The sequence below is a fragment of the Oncorhynchus nerka genome, linkage group LG2, assembly GCF_034236695.1.
Source record: "Oncorhynchus nerka isolate Pitt River linkage group LG2, Oner_Uvic_2.0, whole genome shotgun sequence".
NCBI classification, from domain to species: domain Eukaryota; kingdom Metazoa; phylum Chordata; class Actinopteri; order Salmoniformes; family Salmonidae; genus Oncorhynchus; species Oncorhynchus nerka.
In genome coordinates this window covers 67,888,730-67,907,524 of record NC_088397.1, presented here as the reverse complement: position 1 = coordinate 67,907,524, position 18,795 = coordinate 67,888,730, and the positions used below count along the sequence as shown (strand labels likewise).

The 18,795-nt window shown below is 42.7% G+C and overlaps 1 protein-coding gene and 1 pseudogene across 8 annotated transcripts; both read right to left on the bottom strand.

Annotated features, from left to right (window-relative positions):
- Positions 1-7,202, bottom strand: part of LOC115140259 (disco-interacting protein 2 homolog B-A-like) — a 79,983-nt pseudogene extending 72,781 nt beyond the window's left edge.
- Positions 7,203-8,615: 1,413 nt separating this feature from the next.
- Positions 8,616-16,900, bottom strand: LOC115140227 (cyclic AMP-dependent transcription factor ATF-7-like). 8 transcript variants are annotated; one of them, XM_029678451.2, is made up of 13 exons: positions 16,857-16,900; positions 15,912-15,973; positions 15,678-15,774; positions 15,147-15,274; positions 14,891-15,049; positions 14,300-14,457; positions 14,126-14,219; positions 13,850-13,969; positions 13,437-13,607; positions 12,748-12,807; positions 12,383-12,571; positions 12,025-12,130; positions 8,616-11,792 (listed from the first exon to the last, which is right to left on the bottom strand). In XM_029678451.2, the coding sequence occupies exons 2-13, from the start codon at positions 15,957-15,959 to the stop codon at positions 11,560-11,562; spliced, it is 1,563 nt and encodes a 520-aa protein (XP_029534311.1). In that variant the 5' UTR covers positions 15,960-15,973; positions 16,857-16,900; the 3' UTR covers positions 8,616-11,559. The 8 variants fall into 8 exon arrangements, with proteins under 8 accessions (XP_029534311.1, XP_029534328.1, XP_029534320.1 ...); XM_029678468.2 differs by having other exon boundaries at positions 14,903-15,049; XM_029678460.2 differs by lacking the exon at positions 16,857-16,900 and adding an exon at positions 16,670-16,850.
- Between the last annotated feature and the right edge of the window lie 1,895 nt (positions 16,901-18,795).

Sequence of the window (18,795 nt, the reverse complement as noted above, 5' to 3'; positions counted from 1 at the left end):
CAGCCGAGCTCCCAGCCACCATGGCTTTGATCCTCTCAATGGCTCCCATTGTGTCCACAGTCACCGGGGTTAGAACTGGGTGTAGGAGAACTTAACACACACAATGCACCACCACTACTGACACACACAATGCACCACCACTACTGACACACACAATGCACCACCACTACTGACACACACAATGCACCACCACTACTGACACACACAATGCACCACCACTACTGACACACACAATGCACCACCACTACTGACACACACAATGCACCACACCTACTGACACACACAATGCACCACCACTACTGACACACACAATGCACCACCACTACTGACACATACAATGCACCACACCTACTGACACACACAATGCACCACACCTACTGACACACACAATGCACCACACCTACTGACACACACAATGCACCACACCTACTGACACACACAATGCACCACATCTACTGACACACACAATGCACCACCACTACTGACACACACAATGCACCACCACTACTGACACACACAATGCACCACCACTACTGACACACACAATGCACCACCACTACTGACACACACAATGCACCACCACTACTGACACACACAATGCACCACACCTACGGATGCTAAAATATGCTGATGGTGCATATTTCCTGTATTTGTTGCCATGGCAGTCCTGTCTTTGGCACAGAGTGACAACAATGGGCTGATTATGAGAAATGTAAAGGATATGCTCGAGAAACATTAAGAAGACTGCTACTACTCCATACAATGTAGTATTACTGACAATCCAATAACATTGATTAAGATGTGTTTTTGTGCATAATACTGATAAAGTACTCCCCAAAACATAGATAATAGAGAATAGGCTATGTGCTTACAGTACCAGCTTTGACATGAGTGGGGCAGACTGTTGGATGTTCAGTACAGTGTCGTCCTCCCTTCACTGCTGTGACAGAGATGAGTGATGGCCACACTGGGGGTGTTGACTTTCTATTGAGTCACTGTGCTGCTGAAGTCTTAACTGACTCTAGTTAACCACTAAAGCTACAGTTATACTTCAACCACCAGCAGCCTGATGGAACTACAAACATGGCCACTCTGGTCCGGGCATCTGATCATGGCTCAGTGTGGTTGGAGTAATGAGGCAGCATTCTCTTTGTGGTGAATCAATTAATGGATGTTGTGCTGCTGGAGCTCAAAATGGAGCCTGTGCGAGTGTCAGTGGACTAGCTGAGGGCTACAAGGCTGAAGGGAAGGAGTAAACCCCTCATACTGGAGGCAGAACACAACAGCTCCAGGTTATTTCAACACTCATCAATCAAAGTACTACATATGCTAATAAACATGTATCTGGGATACATTTTAATAAAGGTAAAAACCTGTAAACAAAAATCTCATATTGTGCGACTCACTCAATCAACCAGTGTATGCCACACAACGACACACTCTCAAACATTTCCAATTGATTTGCACACACAGCAGAAAAATAGTGACAGTCTGTGTATGTAGTACATTATAAAATGTGCCATGCCATTATTAATAGATAGCTACTCTCTCTCCTAAACAGAGCATCACCCCTCCTTAACCTCATTAGCCAAACTGTTAATTTATGTCTATTATTATCAAGGCCACACTGTCATGTAAAAGTGAGGTCACCCACCGTATGTTATAGTGAACTAGGGCTCCTCCATCGCTCAGGCCTTTTCAGAAGTGCCCTGTGACATTCACACAATTGAATCTAATTGATTTGATCGAGATAAAACAGATTTCACACATCTTATTGAGGAAGTTGTTTTTATTTGCTTGTGGTTTGTTACCCCGGAGAGTATCCTGGAGTCGCCTCGTCACTGTTGACGTTGAGACTGGTGTTTTGTGGGTACTATTTAATAAAGCTGCCAGTTGAGGACTTGTGAGGCGTCTGTTTCTCAAACTAGACACTCTAATGTACTTGTCCTCTGGCTCAGTTGTGCACCTGGGCCTCCCATTCCTCTTTCTATTCTTGTTAGAGCCAGTTTCCGCTGTTCTGTGAAGGGAGTAGTACACAGCGTTGTACGAGGTCTTCAGTTTCTTGGCAATTTCTCGCATGGAATAGCTTTCATTTCTCAGAACAAGAATAGACTGACAAGTTTCAGAAAAAAGGTGTTTGTTTCTGGCCATTTTGAGCCTGTAATCAAACTCACAAATGCTGATGCTCCAGATACTCAACTAGTCTGAAGGCCAGTTGTATTGCTTCTCTAATCAGACCAACAGTTTTCAGCTGTGCTAACATAAATGCAAAAGGGTTTTCTAATGATTAATTCGTTTTTTAAAGTTATAAACTTGGATTAGCTAACACAACGTGCCATTGGAACACAGGCTGTTGATAATGGACCTCTGAAATTCCATTCAAAATCAGCCATTTACAGCTACAATAGTCATTTACAACATTAACAATGTCTACACTGTATTTCTGATCAATTTGATGTTGTTTAATGGATACAAAATTTGCTTTTCTTTAAAAAAAACAAGGACATTTCTAAGTGACCCCAAACTTTTGAACGGTAGTGTATATAACCTCCCAGTAATTTATTGGGTAAAAAAACACCAACGTTTCGGCATCACTGTGCCTTCTTCAGGGTCCCCAAACAATGACTCCCAAACAAAATTTATTGAGCCTTAGCAAATTGGACAAAAAACGATGGATACAGTATACAGTGCATTCGGAAAGTATTCAGACCCCTAGTCTTTGCCACATTTTGTTACGTTACAGCCTTATTCTAAAATTGATTCAATCGTTTTTTTCCTCATCAATCTACACACAATACCCCATAATGACATAGCAAAAATAGGTTTAGACATTTTTGCAAATGTATAAAAATAAAAAAAAATGGAAAATAACATTTCCATAAGTATTCAGACCCTTTACTCAGTACTTAATTGAAGCACCTTTGGCTGTGATTACAGTCTTCTTGGGTATGACGCTACAATCTTGGCACACCTGTATTTAGAGAGTTTCTACCATTCTTCTCTGCAGATCCTCTCAAGCTCTGTCAGGTTGGATGAAGAGCGTTGCTGCTCAGCTATTTTTAGGTGTTCGATCGTGTTGAAGAGGGAGTGTGTGTTTAGGGTCATTGTCCTGTTGGAAGGAGAACCTTCACCCCAGTCTGAGCGCTCTGGGGGAGGTTTTCATCAAGGATCTCTCTATACTTTTCTCCGTTCATCTTTCTCTCGATCCTGACTAGTCTCCCAGTCCATGCCGCTGAAAAACATCACCACAGCATGATGCTGCCACCACCATGTTTCACCGTAGGGATGGTGCCAGGTTTCTTCCAGACGGGTCCCTTGAGATTCAGGCCAAAGAGTTCAATCTTGGTTTCATCAGACCAGAGAATGTTGTTTCTCATGGTCTGAGAGTCCTTTGGGTGCCTTTTGGCAATCTTCAAGCGGGATGTCATGTGCCCGCTTCAATCTGGAAGGTTCTCCCATCTCCATGAATGGGAGTTCTTGGTCACCTCCCTGACCAAGACCCTTCTCCACCGATTGCTCAGTTTGGGCCGGGCGGCCATCTCTAGGAAGTCTTGGTGGTTTCAAACTTCTTCCATTGAAGAATGATGAAAGCCACTGTGTTCTTTGGGACCTTCGATGCCGCAGAATTTTTTTGGTACCCTTCCTCAGATCTGTGCCGCGACACAATAGTGTTTCGAAGCTCTACGGACAATTCCTTTGACCTCATGGCTTGGATTTTGCTCTGACATGCACTGTCAACTGTGGGACCTTATTTAGACAGGTGTGTGCCTTTCCAAATCATGTCCAATCAATTAATTTTACTACAAGTGGACTCCAATCAAGTTGTAGAACCATTTGAAGTATGTACAATGGAAACAGGATTCACCTGAGAACAATTGAGTCTCATAGCAAAGGTTCTGAATACTTATGTAAATAAGGTATTTCGCTTCTTGTTTTTTTATACATTTGCTAATATTCCTAAAAACCTGTTTTCGCTTTGTCATTATGGGGTATTGTGTATATATTGATGAGGGAGAAAAATATTTAATGCATGCTGTGTGAAGGGAAAGCTATTATTATAGACCAGCACGGTGCTGCTGTCTCCAAAGATTTTCTATGGGGTTGAGATCTGGAGACTGGCTAGGCCACTCCAGGACCTTGAAATGCTTCTTACGAAGCCACTCCTTCGTTGCCCGGGCGGTATGTTTGGGATCATTGTCATGCTGAAAGACCCAGCCACGTTTCATCTTCAATGCCCTTGCTGATGGAAGGAGGTTTTCACTCAAAATCTCACGATACATGGCCCCATTCATTCTTTCCTTTACACGGATCAGTCGTCCTGGTTCCTTTGCAGAAAAACAGCCCTAAAGCATGATGTTTCCACCCCCAGGCTTCACAGTAGGTTTGGTGTTCTTTGGATGCAACTCAGCATTCTTTGTCCTCCAAACACAACGAGTTGAGTTTTTACCAAAAAGTTATATTTTGGTTTCATCTGACCATATGATATTCTCCCAATCTTCTTCTGGATCATCCAAATGCTCTCTAGCAAACTTTAGACGGGCCTGGACATGTACTGACTTAAGCAGGGGGACATGTCTGGCACTGCAGGATTTCAGTCCCTGGCGGCGTAGTGTGTTACTGATGGTAGGCTTTGTTACTTTGGTCCCAGCTCTCTGCAGGTCATTCACTAGGTCCCCCCGTGTGGTTCTGGGATTTTTGCTCACCGTTTTTGCTCACTTGTGATCATTTTGACCCCACGGGGTGAGATCTTGCGTGGAGCCCCAAATTGAGGGAGAATATCAGTGGTCTTGTATGTCTTCCATTTCCTAATAATTGCTCCAACAGTTGATTTCTTCAAACCAAGCTGCTTACCTATTGCAGATTCAGTCTTCCCAGCCTGGTGCAGGTCTACAATTTTGTTTCTGGTGTCCTTTGACAGCTCTTTGGTCTTGGCCATAGTGGAGTTTGGAGTGTGACTGTTTCAGGTTGTGGACAGGTGTCTTTTATACTGATAACAAGTTCAAACAGGTGCCATTAATACAGGTAACGAGTGGAGGACAGAGGAGCCTCTTAAAGAAGAAGTTACAGGTCTGTGAGAGCCAGAAATCTTGCTTGTTTGTAGGTGACCAAATACTTATTTTCCACCATAATTTGCAAATAAATTCATAAAAAATCCTACAATGTGATTTTCTGGGTTTTTTTTCTCATTTTGTCAGTCATAGATGAAGTGTACCTATGATGAAAAGTACAGGCCTCTCTCATCTTTTTAAGTGGGAGAACATGCACAATTGGTGGCTGACTAAATACTTTTTTGCCCCACTGTAACAAAGTATTGAGATAAACTTTTGTTATTGACCAAATACTTATTTTCCACCATAATTTGCAAATAAATTCATAAAAAATCCTACAATGTGATTTTCTGGGTTTATTTTCTCATTTTGTCTGTCATAGATGAAGTGTACCTATGATTAAAAGTACAGGCCTCTCTCATCTTTTTAAGTGGGAGAACTTGCACAATTGGTGGCTGACGAAATACTTTTTTGCCCCACTGTAGGACTAGTCTACCTGGCCTGTGCATAAATGTAGGCCTATAAATGTGCCCATTTGGGGATGTCTCATAGTATTTCTGATTGTCTTAATTCACCACCACTAATGAGCTGTGGAGCTTTTAAAATTAAGTAAACAAAGTTTGTTTTTAGAATCAATTGACAGACAATAGTTCCTCAAAGTATTTTAACAATATTTTGAGCTCTCTTCCTTTCGATAACCACTTGGTATTAAAGGGAAAAATGTAATGCTCAGATCCAGTGGAAATGTCATACAAATACCTGATCACTTCTTATCCCTTGCACAATTAGCCTACAGCTGTGTCCATCCCGTGAGTGCCAACATGAGTTTCTGGGCAAACCAGTTGATAATTGATATATTGATTCAAGTTCATTGCAAACAGGACATGCATAGACAATGTGATTCATAGGATATTTATTTTTATCAGGATATTTGTATTATTGTTTAACACTTTTTTGGTTACTACATGATTCCATGTGTGTTATTTCATAGTTTTGATGTACTCACTATTATTCTACAATATAGAAAATAGTACACAAAGAAAAAATCTGGAATTAGTAGTTGTGTCTAAACTTTTGACTGGTACTCTACATCCTCTCCAAAGCCGAAACATAACATTACTAATCTAACCCCAGGCGCGTTGGAACCGCACAGCACAGAACCAGCAATACTGTGATTCACCAACTAAGTAGGAGACTTGCATTATACCATATTATTTCCTTTTCAGCATTGCCATTTGTCAAAACAAGGTGAAAGCTGCATTCCCACATAAACAAGAGAGTTTAGCAGTCTATCTTGTTGTAGTTCTATGGAACGTGTAGCATCACTGCAGCAGCACTATGATTTCAGAAACAGACATGTGAAGAGGGAGAGAGCTTTGACCTCATTTCTATGACAGGAAGAAAACCTGTATGGTCTCCTTGATATTGCAATTAACATGAATGCAGTTTATAGACTAGCGACTTGAGAAAAAATGCACTGACTGCAAAGCAAATTGGAAGATTGTTTTAACGTTGAGAGGTATACTTCTGGTGGTAAGTATTACATCCAGTCACGGGATATACTGTAGCATACGATTAATACTGTAGTCATATCAAAAGCCTCATCCAATAAGTGACATCTCTATATATTGTCATTACTCAACAACACTATGACATTGCAGGCGAAAATAATAAAGACCAACACCTATTTTCTTGGGGCACTAACCAGCTAATTAAATGAAATTTCTAAAAAAGGAAGTCAGTGTTTTCATCCTCCGGGGCAACAGAGCAGCGCGAGCGAGTCGTGCGTGCAGCTCTCGCCACTGACACGGGACGGGTGTTTGTTGATGTTTTTATCTGGGACACACTCATAAGAGCATTTACCAGACACAACTACTCTTCAACTCTTTCTATTTTCCCTGTCCCAAGCCCTTACCTTCAGACAGCTCCAAATCCAACTCCGCCAATTGGTCCCTGACCTCTTTTGGTAGTGCTGACATATCCACGCCTCGGCCCGCCATCGTTGCAGGAATAATACGGAGTAGTATGTAACAATCAAGGAAAAGTGGTAACACGTTCCTGAGTCAACGAGAAAAATCAGATATCAAGATGTGGATTGTACTCCATCCTTGCGACTCCCTGACACCGCCATAACTGTGAGCGATGAACATCTCGCCAAAGGAATCTGTCACATGACCATGTTAATTGTTGTGACTGGAGCATGAGATCAGTAGACGGTCTGCTCCCCCTGGCGTTACTTTGTGGCAACTGAATGTAGAGCATTTTGTATACCACTAACTGAACACACAGGTAACTGCCAAAATAATGGAAACAGTTGGGGATGGGTGAAATGGGGGATACACCATATTTGGAAAGCAGGTGCTTCCACACAGGTATGGTTCATCCGCTAATTAATCATTTACAAACCATCATGCTTAGAGTCATGTATAAAAATGCTAGGTAGGTCATGATTTTGGCTACCATGGCTATGCCCTGGTAGGATGATAATGCCACCTCCATAAAAAATTACATTATGTTATGTTTTGTTGATGGTGAGGGAAGTGTTCAATTGGGTTGAAATCTGGTGACTGAGATAGCCATGGCATGGTTTACATCATTTATGCTCATCAAACTATAAGGTGACCTGGCATCGCATCCCTCCAATAGAGTTTCAGACTCTTGTAGAATCTATGACAAGGTGCATTGAAGCCGTTCTGGCTCGTGGTGGGCCAGTGCCCTATTAAAACAATTTATGTTGGTGTTTCCTTTATTTTGGCAGTTACAGTTAGATATGGCTACTGATTATGAAGCTATGGTCCATGATATCCATCAGTCAGCTATTTCAATTTCATGACTAGATGAACATCCCAAGCTCATACAAATCATGGTGAAGTACACCATTTTAGGAGCTAATTCTAAATTGAATTTTCAGTTAGTCATTCATCAATGTCAATGGGTGACTCAGTGAAAAATCTACTTAGTGGAAGTTAGGATTCACACCTCACGGTCTTTACAGTCACACACAGGGTCTCTGATTTTCAAACATACAAAACATTAAGAACACCTGCTCTTTCCACGACAGACTAACCAGTAGAAGGTTATGATCCCTTATTAATGTCACTTGTTAAATCCACTTCAATCAGTGTAGATGAAGAGGAGTCAGGCTAAAGAAGGATTTTTAAACCTTGAAACAATGTTTAAGTGCCTTTGAACAGGGTATGGTAGTAAGTGCCAGGACGGGCACGTGGTAATGACTAGAGTGGTATTAATGGAAAGGTATCAACAATTACATGATTTCCATGTGTTTGATGCCATTCCATTCACTCTGTTTCAGAATTTATTATGAGTCGTTCTCCCCTCGGCAGCCTCCACTGGTACACACACCTCGTTTTCCGTGTGTGTACTTACGTACTCGGGCAACCAGTCCACTCGGGCCACCAGTTTTTGGCCCCTGTGGCTGAGCACCCTGAGCCAGTACCGGATCAGACACCCCTTCTGCTCCTACTCGGTCATGGAGCTCTGCACCAAGGGGATAGGCACGCAGACAGAGATACTCAGCATGAAAATGATTAACCTGAAACCATTACATTATTTATTTTGCTGGAGATAGTTTATTAGTTGAGACTATACACAAGTTAATTTCACCCGCCTTAAGGTGGAATACATTTTTGGGAAAACCCCCTCAACACATTCTTAGAGACAATCAATTTCTACAATAGTTTGTAGAGGTTACACTGTTGAAGACAGACATTTCCCTCCTCTTGACAGAACATGAGGGGACTGGTAACATGACAGGGTGGAGAAGCTACAGCAATAAAATTACATTTTAAAATATTGATATGTTAAAAATACAAAAAATACAAAAAGCTGAGGAAATAAACAATATGGTATTCCCCAAAGCTAAATGACAGTGGTAAAAACATAAAAGGACATCCCTCACTGACATTTCATGTCATATTCAAATTAAGAGTCTTAGAAAAGTGATATTCCAATAGACAGTAGTTTTTCAAATGGGGTAAAGCATCCGAGCCTAAGACATGATCTATAACTCAATATAGATGTTCCCTAATCCAGATATCCATTTTCTTTGATCACCTAGAATTTCAACCATTTTCATTGAATTAGAACAACCCATTCTACCACTGACTTCACTAAACATGCTTTGGCTAAACGCAGGAACATTAATATTGAATATAAAAATATATTGCACTACTTTTTCTTCAACTAACTTTAGCCTGGGTAAATTATTTATCTAATGAAGAGTTTGCTGATTATTACATAAAGTATCATCTAAAACCCAACCATTTCAAGTGTTACATTAGGACATTATCATTGTTTGCATCAGTCATTTGAAAAGCAGTATGTTAAAACCAGCGATAATATTAACAGACACCAGCACACAGACAGTGGTCTTCATCAGTGTCCTCTAATATCCATGCAGTCAATAAGTAGTTTCATACACGTTGCCAGAAAGCAGAATTCCTACGAGGTCAAAAAAAGGCCAGACACTGACTGTATCCTTACTTTGGCTCACTCCATGACAAGGGGAAAACAATATGCACACACAATATTTCACACTTATTCAGCCCTAAAGATGATAAAGAATTTCCCAAGGATTAACAGCTACATAAACAAGATAAATATGTAAGGAGAGATTTACACTGTAGACAGGGGAGAGAAGAATTGGAAATAGACAACAAAAACTACATTCTTTGATCGAGTGTGTGTATATGTCACGGGTGAGTATGTACATATACTTCTATATACAGATTAAGTTGGAAGTTTACAGAAGTTTACAGCCAAATACATTTCAACTCAGCTTTTCACAATTCCTGACATTTAATTCTAGCAAAAAGTCCCTGTTTTAGGTCAGTTAAGATCCCCACTTTATTTTAAGAATGTGAAATGTCAGAATAATAGCGAGAATTTTTTCTTTCAGTTTTTCTTTCTTTCATCACATTCCCAGTGGGTCAGAAGTTTACATACACTCAATTAGTATTTGGTAGCATTGCCTTTAAATGTAACTTCCACAAGCTTCCCACAGTAAGTTGGGTGAAGTTTGGCCCATTCCTCCTGACAGAGCTGGTGTAACTGTGTCAGGTTTGTAGGCCTCCTTGCGCGCACACGCTTTTTCAGATCTACCCACAAATTTTCTATAGGATTTGAGGTCAGGGCTTTGGGATGGCCACTCCAATACCTTGACTGTTGTCCTTAAGCCATTTTGCCACAATTTCTTATTTGTGAAGTGCACCAGTCCCTTCTGCAGAAAAGCACCCCCAAAACATGATGTTGCCACCCCCATGCTTCACGGTTGGGATGGTGTTCTTCGGCTTGCCTCTCCACCTCCAAACATAACAATGGTCATTATGGCCAAACAGTTCTATTTTTGTTTCATCAGACCAGAGGACATTTCTCAAAAAAGTACAATCTTTGTCCCCATGTGCAGTTGCAAACCGTAGTCTGGCTTTTTTTAATGGCGGTTTTTGGAGCAGTGGCTTCTTACTTGCTGAGCGGCCTTTCAGGTTATGACGTTTTACTGTGGATATAGATACTTTTGTACCCGTTTCCTCCAGCATCTTCACAAGGTCCTTTGCTGTGGTTCTGGGATTGATTTGCCCTTTTCACACCAAAGTACATTCATTTCTAGGAGACAGAACACGTCTCCTTCCTGAGCGTTATGACGGCTGCGTGGTCCCATGGTGGTTGGTCCCAATAGTACTTGCGTACTATTGTTTGTACAGATGAACGTGGTACCTTCATGCGTTTGGAAATTGAGTCCAAGGATGAACCAGACTTGTGGAGGTCTACAATGTTTTTTTTCTGAGGTCTTGGCTGATTTCTTTTGATTTTCCAAAGATGTCAAGCAAAGAGGCACTGAGTTTGAAGGTAGGCCTTAAAATACATTCACGGGTACACCTCCAATTGACTCAAATGATGTCAATTAGCCTATCAGAAGCTTCTAAAGCCATTACATAATTTTCTGAAATTTTCCAAGCTGTTTAAAGGCACAGTCAACTTAGTGTGTGAAGTTTTGACCCACTGGAAATGTGATACAGTGAATTATAAGTGAAATAATCTGTCTGTAAAAAAATTGTTGGAAAATTGACTTGTGTCATACAAAGTAGATGTCCTAACTGACTTTCCAAAACTATAGTTTGTTAACAAGAAATGTTGGGAGTGGTTGAGAAACAAGTTAATGACTCCTACCTAAGTGTATGTAAACTTCCGACTTCAACTGTAGACAGTGACAGTGCATCCAAGCTAGGATCAATCAGAAAATGGGCCCAAGAAGCAGGACTACTCAGTCTGTTCAGTGATTATCATTGGCTGTGAGGCTATCAAGTGTGTCCAAGGTCATAGAGCGTAGGATGGAGAAAGATGGGGAAGGGAGTGAGAAGTACTATCAACAGGTGGAATTTCAGATTTCAAATCAGGTCCCTTTCTCTCTTTCAATCTCTTGCACACATCATTGTGCCAGTCCAGCCTCGTAAAGCCCAATGTAGAGTTCTTACTGGCTCCCTGCGCCTGCTCATCATCTGGGGGCCGGCTGCGGCTGTGTGGCCATGAGGACCCCTCCCTGCTGGGCCGCCCCCATGCCGGCCAGGACCGACATGGCTACTGCCTCAGCCGCGCGGACGCTCAGCCCGTTGACGGTGATGGCCCCAGGGCTGGGGGCAAGGGGCGAAGGCCCGTGCTGGATAACCGGGGCTGGGGAACCCATAGGCTCGGAGGGGGGGTCCCTGGAGTTCTCCTCTACTCCTGCAGCTACAGACAGAGAGAGAAACATTCACCCTTAAAGAGAGGTGAGAGGCAAGCAATAGATTAGATGGATGAGTTGGAGGTTGATCCTGGATTGATGGATCGGTAGGTAGGTAGAAGTACAGGTTGATGGAAAGGGGACAGAAATATTAGAGCCTAAATTAACAATCAAACAGATGGAGTGAATGAAATACTTGTGTGATTGATAGTTGATTCATGCATGGTTTGTCGACATTACCTACGTAGGCAGACTTCTTCTGCATGGCAGTGACAGGGCAGTCTTTGTGGGCCAGCAGCAGCTGTTTCAGTTGGGTGACCTCGTTCCTCAGCAGACCCACTTCATTCTGATAGAAACAGAACACATCACACAAGACAATTTACACACAAAGTTGTTCTCAACCACTGATAAGCATACAATAACACCGCATGGGCAGGAGAATGATATTAGGGATCCTACCAGTATAATACAATCCCAGACGGGTTCAATGTTTTAAGTTTGCCTTTCTCTGCTGTTGTAATAGCCCAGTTACGGTCTATTGTAACTGACTGTAATAGACAGTCTAGGTCCAGTTATGGTTGTAGGGCGGTAGACTCACGGTCAAAGAAACATTCATGGTAGCCAGGTCCTCTGCCTTCCTCTCCAGAGAGCCGACCCACACCTTGCGTTTCTGTCGGCAGCGAGAAGCCGCCGCCCTGTTCCTCTCCAGGAAGCGCTGCCTCCTCTCGTCTGGGTCAACCTCTGCACCCCGCCGCCTCCTACCACCTGTGGGCTGGGCTGGGGACATCTGGGGAAGACAGGAGGGGAAGGTATTATACACTCTGGACTGGGTGTGTATGTATGAGAGAATGAGAAAGAATGCCAGAGTGCACAAGAGTGTGAGCTTGTGTGTGTGTGTGTGTGTGTGTGTAAAAGTGCATTTGCATGTGTATTTTAAAGTGTTTCCATGTATACGCCTCTCACCATCATGTCCTCTGAATGTAGACTATACCCAAATGGAGAGGAGGAGCCACTGCTGGTTTGCTGTGTGAGTATATGTAAATCATATAGGCATGAGAGTGTGCCTGTGCATATTTTAACTTAATGTTTGTGCACAAAAGTTTGGCAAATACATGCAAGCGACATGAGATCTAAGAACAAGATCCGCAATTTTATATTCCATTTTGTTGGACTGGAACGATACCTTTCCATGTGCGGACTACACAGAAGTATCGCTCGAGCCCAAACAAATGGAATATAACGTTGCGGATAAAGTTTGGAATGAAAACTTCATGGGTACAACATATAAAGACCTGCATCACTATACTGAGAGCATTGCAGTTCTAAAAAGGAAGTATTTGGGTGTTTTTGGAACCTTTATTGTAGTCCATATCTCTTATCAATACCTTTAGTTGCCAGCATATTTAATCTACAAAACATGTTTTGTAACAGCTTTTGGTTTGTTCAGTGTCCTTTCTAGTATGTTGATCATTTCTGGAGGTTGTCTGTCATTGCCACTAGCCCTTTAGGCTTTTGAAAGGGGACTCCTCACATCAGTTCTAGTATAAACTCCCCTCTAGTGACTGGGCTGCAGCCCTAACAGGGTGTAACAACCAGGGAGAATAGAAGCCTTTAGCAGATTCCACCTGACCCTTAGGTATTGTGTGTGTTACCTGTGGCTGTGCGGGAGAGGGTGTGTCAGAGTGCTGCGAGGGCTGCTGGCTCTGCTCATGTCTCTGGGGGACAATGGGGCTGGAACCTGCCCCCCCTGGGCCCTCTCCAGCCCCGTTCTGAGCCCCCGGGCCATGCTGCTGCTGTTGTTGGGTCAGCGCTGCCTTCAGCCTCTACAGAGAGTGGGAGGGATGGGGGGACACATAAATGTCATACAGACATCAACAACCTGCCTTCCTAGGGTTGTAAATCTACTGGTAATTTACCAAAATGACCACAAGTTTCAGTAACTTTAGTAATAAACAGTTACCGTTAACATTGCCTCCCTTTGCCTTCCACTGCCATGGGTATGGGTAAGCCCACTGATATTTGTTTCTTAACTGTGTGTGTCCCTGCCGGTGCATGCGTCTCTCACCATCTTGGCCTCGGAGTGTAGACTATACCCAGATGGGGAGGAGGAGCCACTGCTGGTCCCACCAATCGGAGGGCCTGGAATCCCAGGGATGTTGGGCACCAAATTAAACGGCCTCGCCAGCTACAAATTACACAGGAAGGGACAAAATAAGAGAAGACAAAATAACACCTACTAATGACCTGGCATTATCAAGACTTTCATGTTCATTAGACATTACTACTTTCACTCACAATGCTGATGTAAAAAGGGCATTATAAATAAATGTGATTCACTCACAGATATGACCGAGGTCATATTTGGGCTGGGGAGGAGAGGGACTGTCTGTCCGTTGGGGAGATGCATTACCAGCGGGAAGGAACCTGTCGGAGAGCTGAGAACAGGAGATAGATTAGTATAAATCAAATAGACAGAGAGAACACAAACAAAGAGATCTTGGCAGATTAGACTCACCCCAGTTGTCTGTTGGAGGGCGGGGTTTGTGTGATGACAGAGGTTGGCGAGGGCAGAGTCGGGTGCAGGGGGTCGTAAACAAGGTGAATGGGAAGGGACCCTGGGCGTACGATAGTTGGCGTGGGGGCAGAGCTCACCACCGGCCGTGGAGGAGTCTCCTGTCAACACAAATCACATCCAGTCAGACAGAAGCTGCATTTGCACAGACAGCCCAATTCTGATATTTTTTCCACTAATTGGTCTTTTGACCAATCACATCAGATCTTTCAAATCAGGTCTTTTTCAGAGCTAAACTGATTGGTCAAAAGACCACTTAGTGAAAAAAAGATCAGAATTGTAAACACAGCCTGAGAGAAACTCAGATGAGAGTTGGACACTATAGGCCGCTGAGGTGAACCCACTAAGTTTAAACTTTTTGCTGACATCTTTACTTGCCTCACAGCTAAGTGATTAATTTGCAGCCTCTCTTTGGCCACCACTGTTCCCTTCGCTCTCTCACTCAAATTACCATGCAAACTTGACAAGAGGAAAGCATACACAACGATTATCTGTTCAACCATACACCCAGTTCACCTGGCCCCCAGGTTGTACCTTTCCTCTCACCATTGGCTCTTTGCTGCTGTCCGACATGCTGGAGGTGGAGTCAGGACTGCCTGGTGGGGAGGAGTCGACCTCCAGAGGCCCCTCATCCTCTTCTTTCACCCCAGAGGGGGTCTGTAGGGGTGGGGCCGGAAGCTGGGGGGCCGTGAGCTGTGTGGGGACCAACAACCAGACACACAACATTTATCAGTCGGTCAAACTACATGTTTAAAAATCGAACCCATCATAGCCCCTCCACAATCCTCACCGGGTTTTTGTTCCTTTGGTCATCCTCATGGGCCTTCCGGAACTCCTGCTCGAAGGAGCTGGCCAGCTCGTTGAACAGACCCACCTCCTCACAGTTCTTCAGGAAGCGGGTGGGTGTGGGGGTCTGGTCTGGTTAGAGAGAGAGAGAGAAAGAGAGAGAGAGAGGGGAGAAATTGGCAACTTCCGGATGTTGCACACCGCGTTCAGCCAATCAGGTGGCAGCAGTCTTGTTTACTCTAGTCTGCAACATCAGGAAGTAGCATTAGCCAGTCTAGCATGGTGGTAGAACCATTACAGCAAGTTAAGGAGGAAACCGATGCCTTTGCAGCCTGAATGGGGGATGTTTTATGGGGGACACGAGTGTATAGCCAGCTGGTCTGACTGCGTCGACACCAAGATGTAGTACGACATCAGGAAGAACTACGCCCTCTAGGGGTCTTGGTGCTAGTGTTTGTTTAATAGCTAGGCAAAAATATGTTCTAACATATAATTGCTTTATACAGTATAATTGAGAAATGCTAGAGGCAAGCACCTGCAATGATGACGGAGTCAGTTCTGGCAGGACCAAATTTCAGGGTCATCTCATGCTTGTGTTTGTGGACCGATAGATGGTCTTCATTAGTAAATCTCTGTGTACAAAGATAACACAAGACACAGGTGATAGACAGCAGATGGCTCCTGAAATCCAAGATATGTAAAAAGAGGTGAAAGAGTGGGGGGAAAAGAGAATATGGGATGAAGAGAAAACGAGGGAAAGAGACCTTACCTGGCCACAGCCTGGGGCGGTGCACACAAAAGGTCGATCGTCCCCCATCTCACACAAAGAGCCTGCAATAAAGAGGTATAGGAAAGGAAGAGAATGGAACTGTGTTATTCTGTCTGCGTCTTACATCTAGGTAATAAAAAAAAACGGTCTGTATTGGACAATAAATTAGGGTTAACAGATATATTCACATAAATAATGTTCATTACTTCCAATTAAAGTACTTTGTTTACATTACATAACACAAAGCCATGTTAATTATATTGGTGTAAAAAGTTAAATGCATAACGTTGACTAGCTATCTAATGGTAAAATACGCCTACTGGTTAGCTGTCCTAGGTAAATGGCCTCCTTTCGGCTAACTGTCAACAAACAGCGCAGTCTCAGCACAGAAACTAGCTAACAGAAGCTGCTAGCAAGGTAACGAACTAGCTAGCTAGCCATCTTGCCCCTTCCTTGTTAGCTAGCTAGCCATGGGCCAATGATTACAACAGCACTTTAAGTTAACGCTAGATATAACGTTAGCAAGATAATGTCAGATAGGATGAAGAACGGACCACGTTATTCAATATCTGACAGGCCATTAGCATTATCACCAGATTGTCTGCTGTACTGTCTGTACCAAACCATCAGCCACCATTGGCAATCACGGCCGAGCGAATTTAAAGGGCTTCTTGCGGTCGCTGTTATTGCTAAGCTAGTTTATTGATTTTTTTCAGCTAACTTGCTAACGCCTTGCCATAGAGGATAACGTTACTTACTGTACACAACACCCAGTCACACAGGCTAGCTAGCTGGCTAGGGCACTGACACAATTTGAGGCGCGTCAAATAAGTATTTCAGAATGGGGAAGGTATATGTGACAGAAGGTCAATTGTTCCACGACAAAGTATTTTCGGTAACATCTTGATATCTGAACACGAGCAAGTCTAATGTTTACAAACTCACCCAACGTCCCTGGCTAGCTACCTATCCGCTGCAGTGAAATAGCGCGAGAAGTGAAAATATTCAATTTCTTACGTAATGGGATGGCTGAAAAAATCGAATACTACAAACATGAGGCTTGAATGTGTCCTCTAATCACCTCCAAAGACTGAGAGACCTGCAATTGTTTTTTCATGACACTTTCATCTAAATATAACATATTGTATGTTTGATGTAAGTGATGGCAGAATATTTTCTACTTGTGGAAAAGTGCAATCCCATGGTATCCATGCAACAGATGGCATCAAATCTGTCAAAAATCCTCTAACTACTTTGTTTATACACTCAAGTCACATACCATATTTTAAATCCTAAGCAACCTGTCAATACCATGTGAGAACAAGCCTCTCTCTAATGAGGATTTTCAAGATCCAAAGAATGACATGAGTCAACTCACTGCCTTGTCATTTGTTGGTGATTGAACCAGTTTGACCCTTAGCCAGATCAAGGTAAAACGAAACACAATACCTTGCTCTTGTTAAAGCTTTTAGAAACAATTTTTAAAAAACAACAAAAATAGGGGATCATAATTTATGACCAATGCTTGTTAAAAAAAAACTTTGATGCAAAACAGTAAATAAAACAACCCCAAAGACAACCATGTAATAGCGGGTTCCTCCTAAGCCAATGTCACAGATCGTAACAGTTAGAGTCCAAAGCATGCATCCCAAATGGCACCCTATAGAATAGAATTACTTCATTTTTCTCTTTTTAAGAGGAAAGATACTCTGTAGCAACAATATTCACACGACAGACAAATCAAATGTCACATGCTTCGTAAACAATGGGTGCAGACTAACAGTAAAATGCTTACTTACGGGCCTTTCCCAAAAATTCTGAGAAAAAGAGAAATAGAAAAATAACACAAGGAATAAATACACAATGGGTAACAATAACTTGGCTATATTCAGTCGTGGCCAAAAGTTTTGAGAATGACACAAATATTAATTTCAACAAAGTTTGCTGCTTCAGTGTCTTTATATATTTTTGTCAGATCTTACTATGGAATACTGAAGTATAATTACAAGCATTTCATATGTGTCAAAGGCTTTTATTAACAATTACATGAAGTTGATGCAAAGAGTCAATATTTGCAGTGTTGACCCTTCTTTTTCAAGACCTCTGCAATCCACCCTGGCATGCTGTCAATTAACTTCTGGGCCACATCCTGACTGATGGCAGCCCATTCTTGCATAATCAATGCTTGAAGTTTGTCAGAATTTGTGAGTTTTTGTTTGTCCACCTGCCTCTTGACCACAAGTTCTCAATGGGATTAAGGTCTGGGGAGTTTCCTGGCCATGGACCCAAAATATAGATGTTTTGTTCCTCGAGCCACTTAGTTATCACTTTTGCCTTATGGTAAGGTGCTCCATCATGCTGGAAAAGGCATTGTTCGTCACCAAACTGTTCCTGGATGGTTGGGAGAAGTTGCTCTCGGAGGATGTGTTGGTACCATTCTTTATTCATGGCTGTGTTCTTAGGCAAAATTGTGTGTGAACCCACTCCCTTGGCTGGCATGACACAGGACTGATGGTAGTGCTCACCTTGTCTTCTCCGGACAAGCTTTTTTCCCAGATGCCCCAAACAATCGGAAAGGGGATTCATAAGAGAAAATTACTTTACCCCAGTCCTCAGCAGTCCAATCCCTGTACCTTTTGCAGTATATCAGGTTTGTCCGATGTTTTTCCTAGAGAGAAGTGGCTTCTTTGCTGCCCTTCCTGACACCAGGCCATCCTCCAAAATTGCAATTGCAAGTCATCTGATCACTCTTCATTACATTCTGGTGTATATGCAAATTGCCATCATACAAACTGAGGCAGTAGACTGAAAATTAATATTTGTGTCATCCTCAAAACCTTTGGCCACGACTGTCTACGGGGTACCAGTACTGAGTCAATGTGCA

Excerpts from the sequence above, each read along its gene's own strand:
- LOC115140227 (XM_029678451.2), bottom strand. The coding sequence starts at position 15,959 with ATGGGGGACGATCGACCTTTTGTGTGCACCGCCCCAGGCTGTGGCCAG. Across the intron at positions 13,970-14,125 it reads ATATGACCTCGGTCATATCT|CTGGCGAGGCCGTTTAATTT; the intron begins GTGAGTGAATCA and ends TGTAATTTGTAG. Across the intron at positions 13,608-13,849 it reads TACACTCCGAGGCCAAGATG|AGGCTGAAGGCAGCGCTGAC; the intron begins GTGAGAGACGCA and ends CACTCTCTGTAG.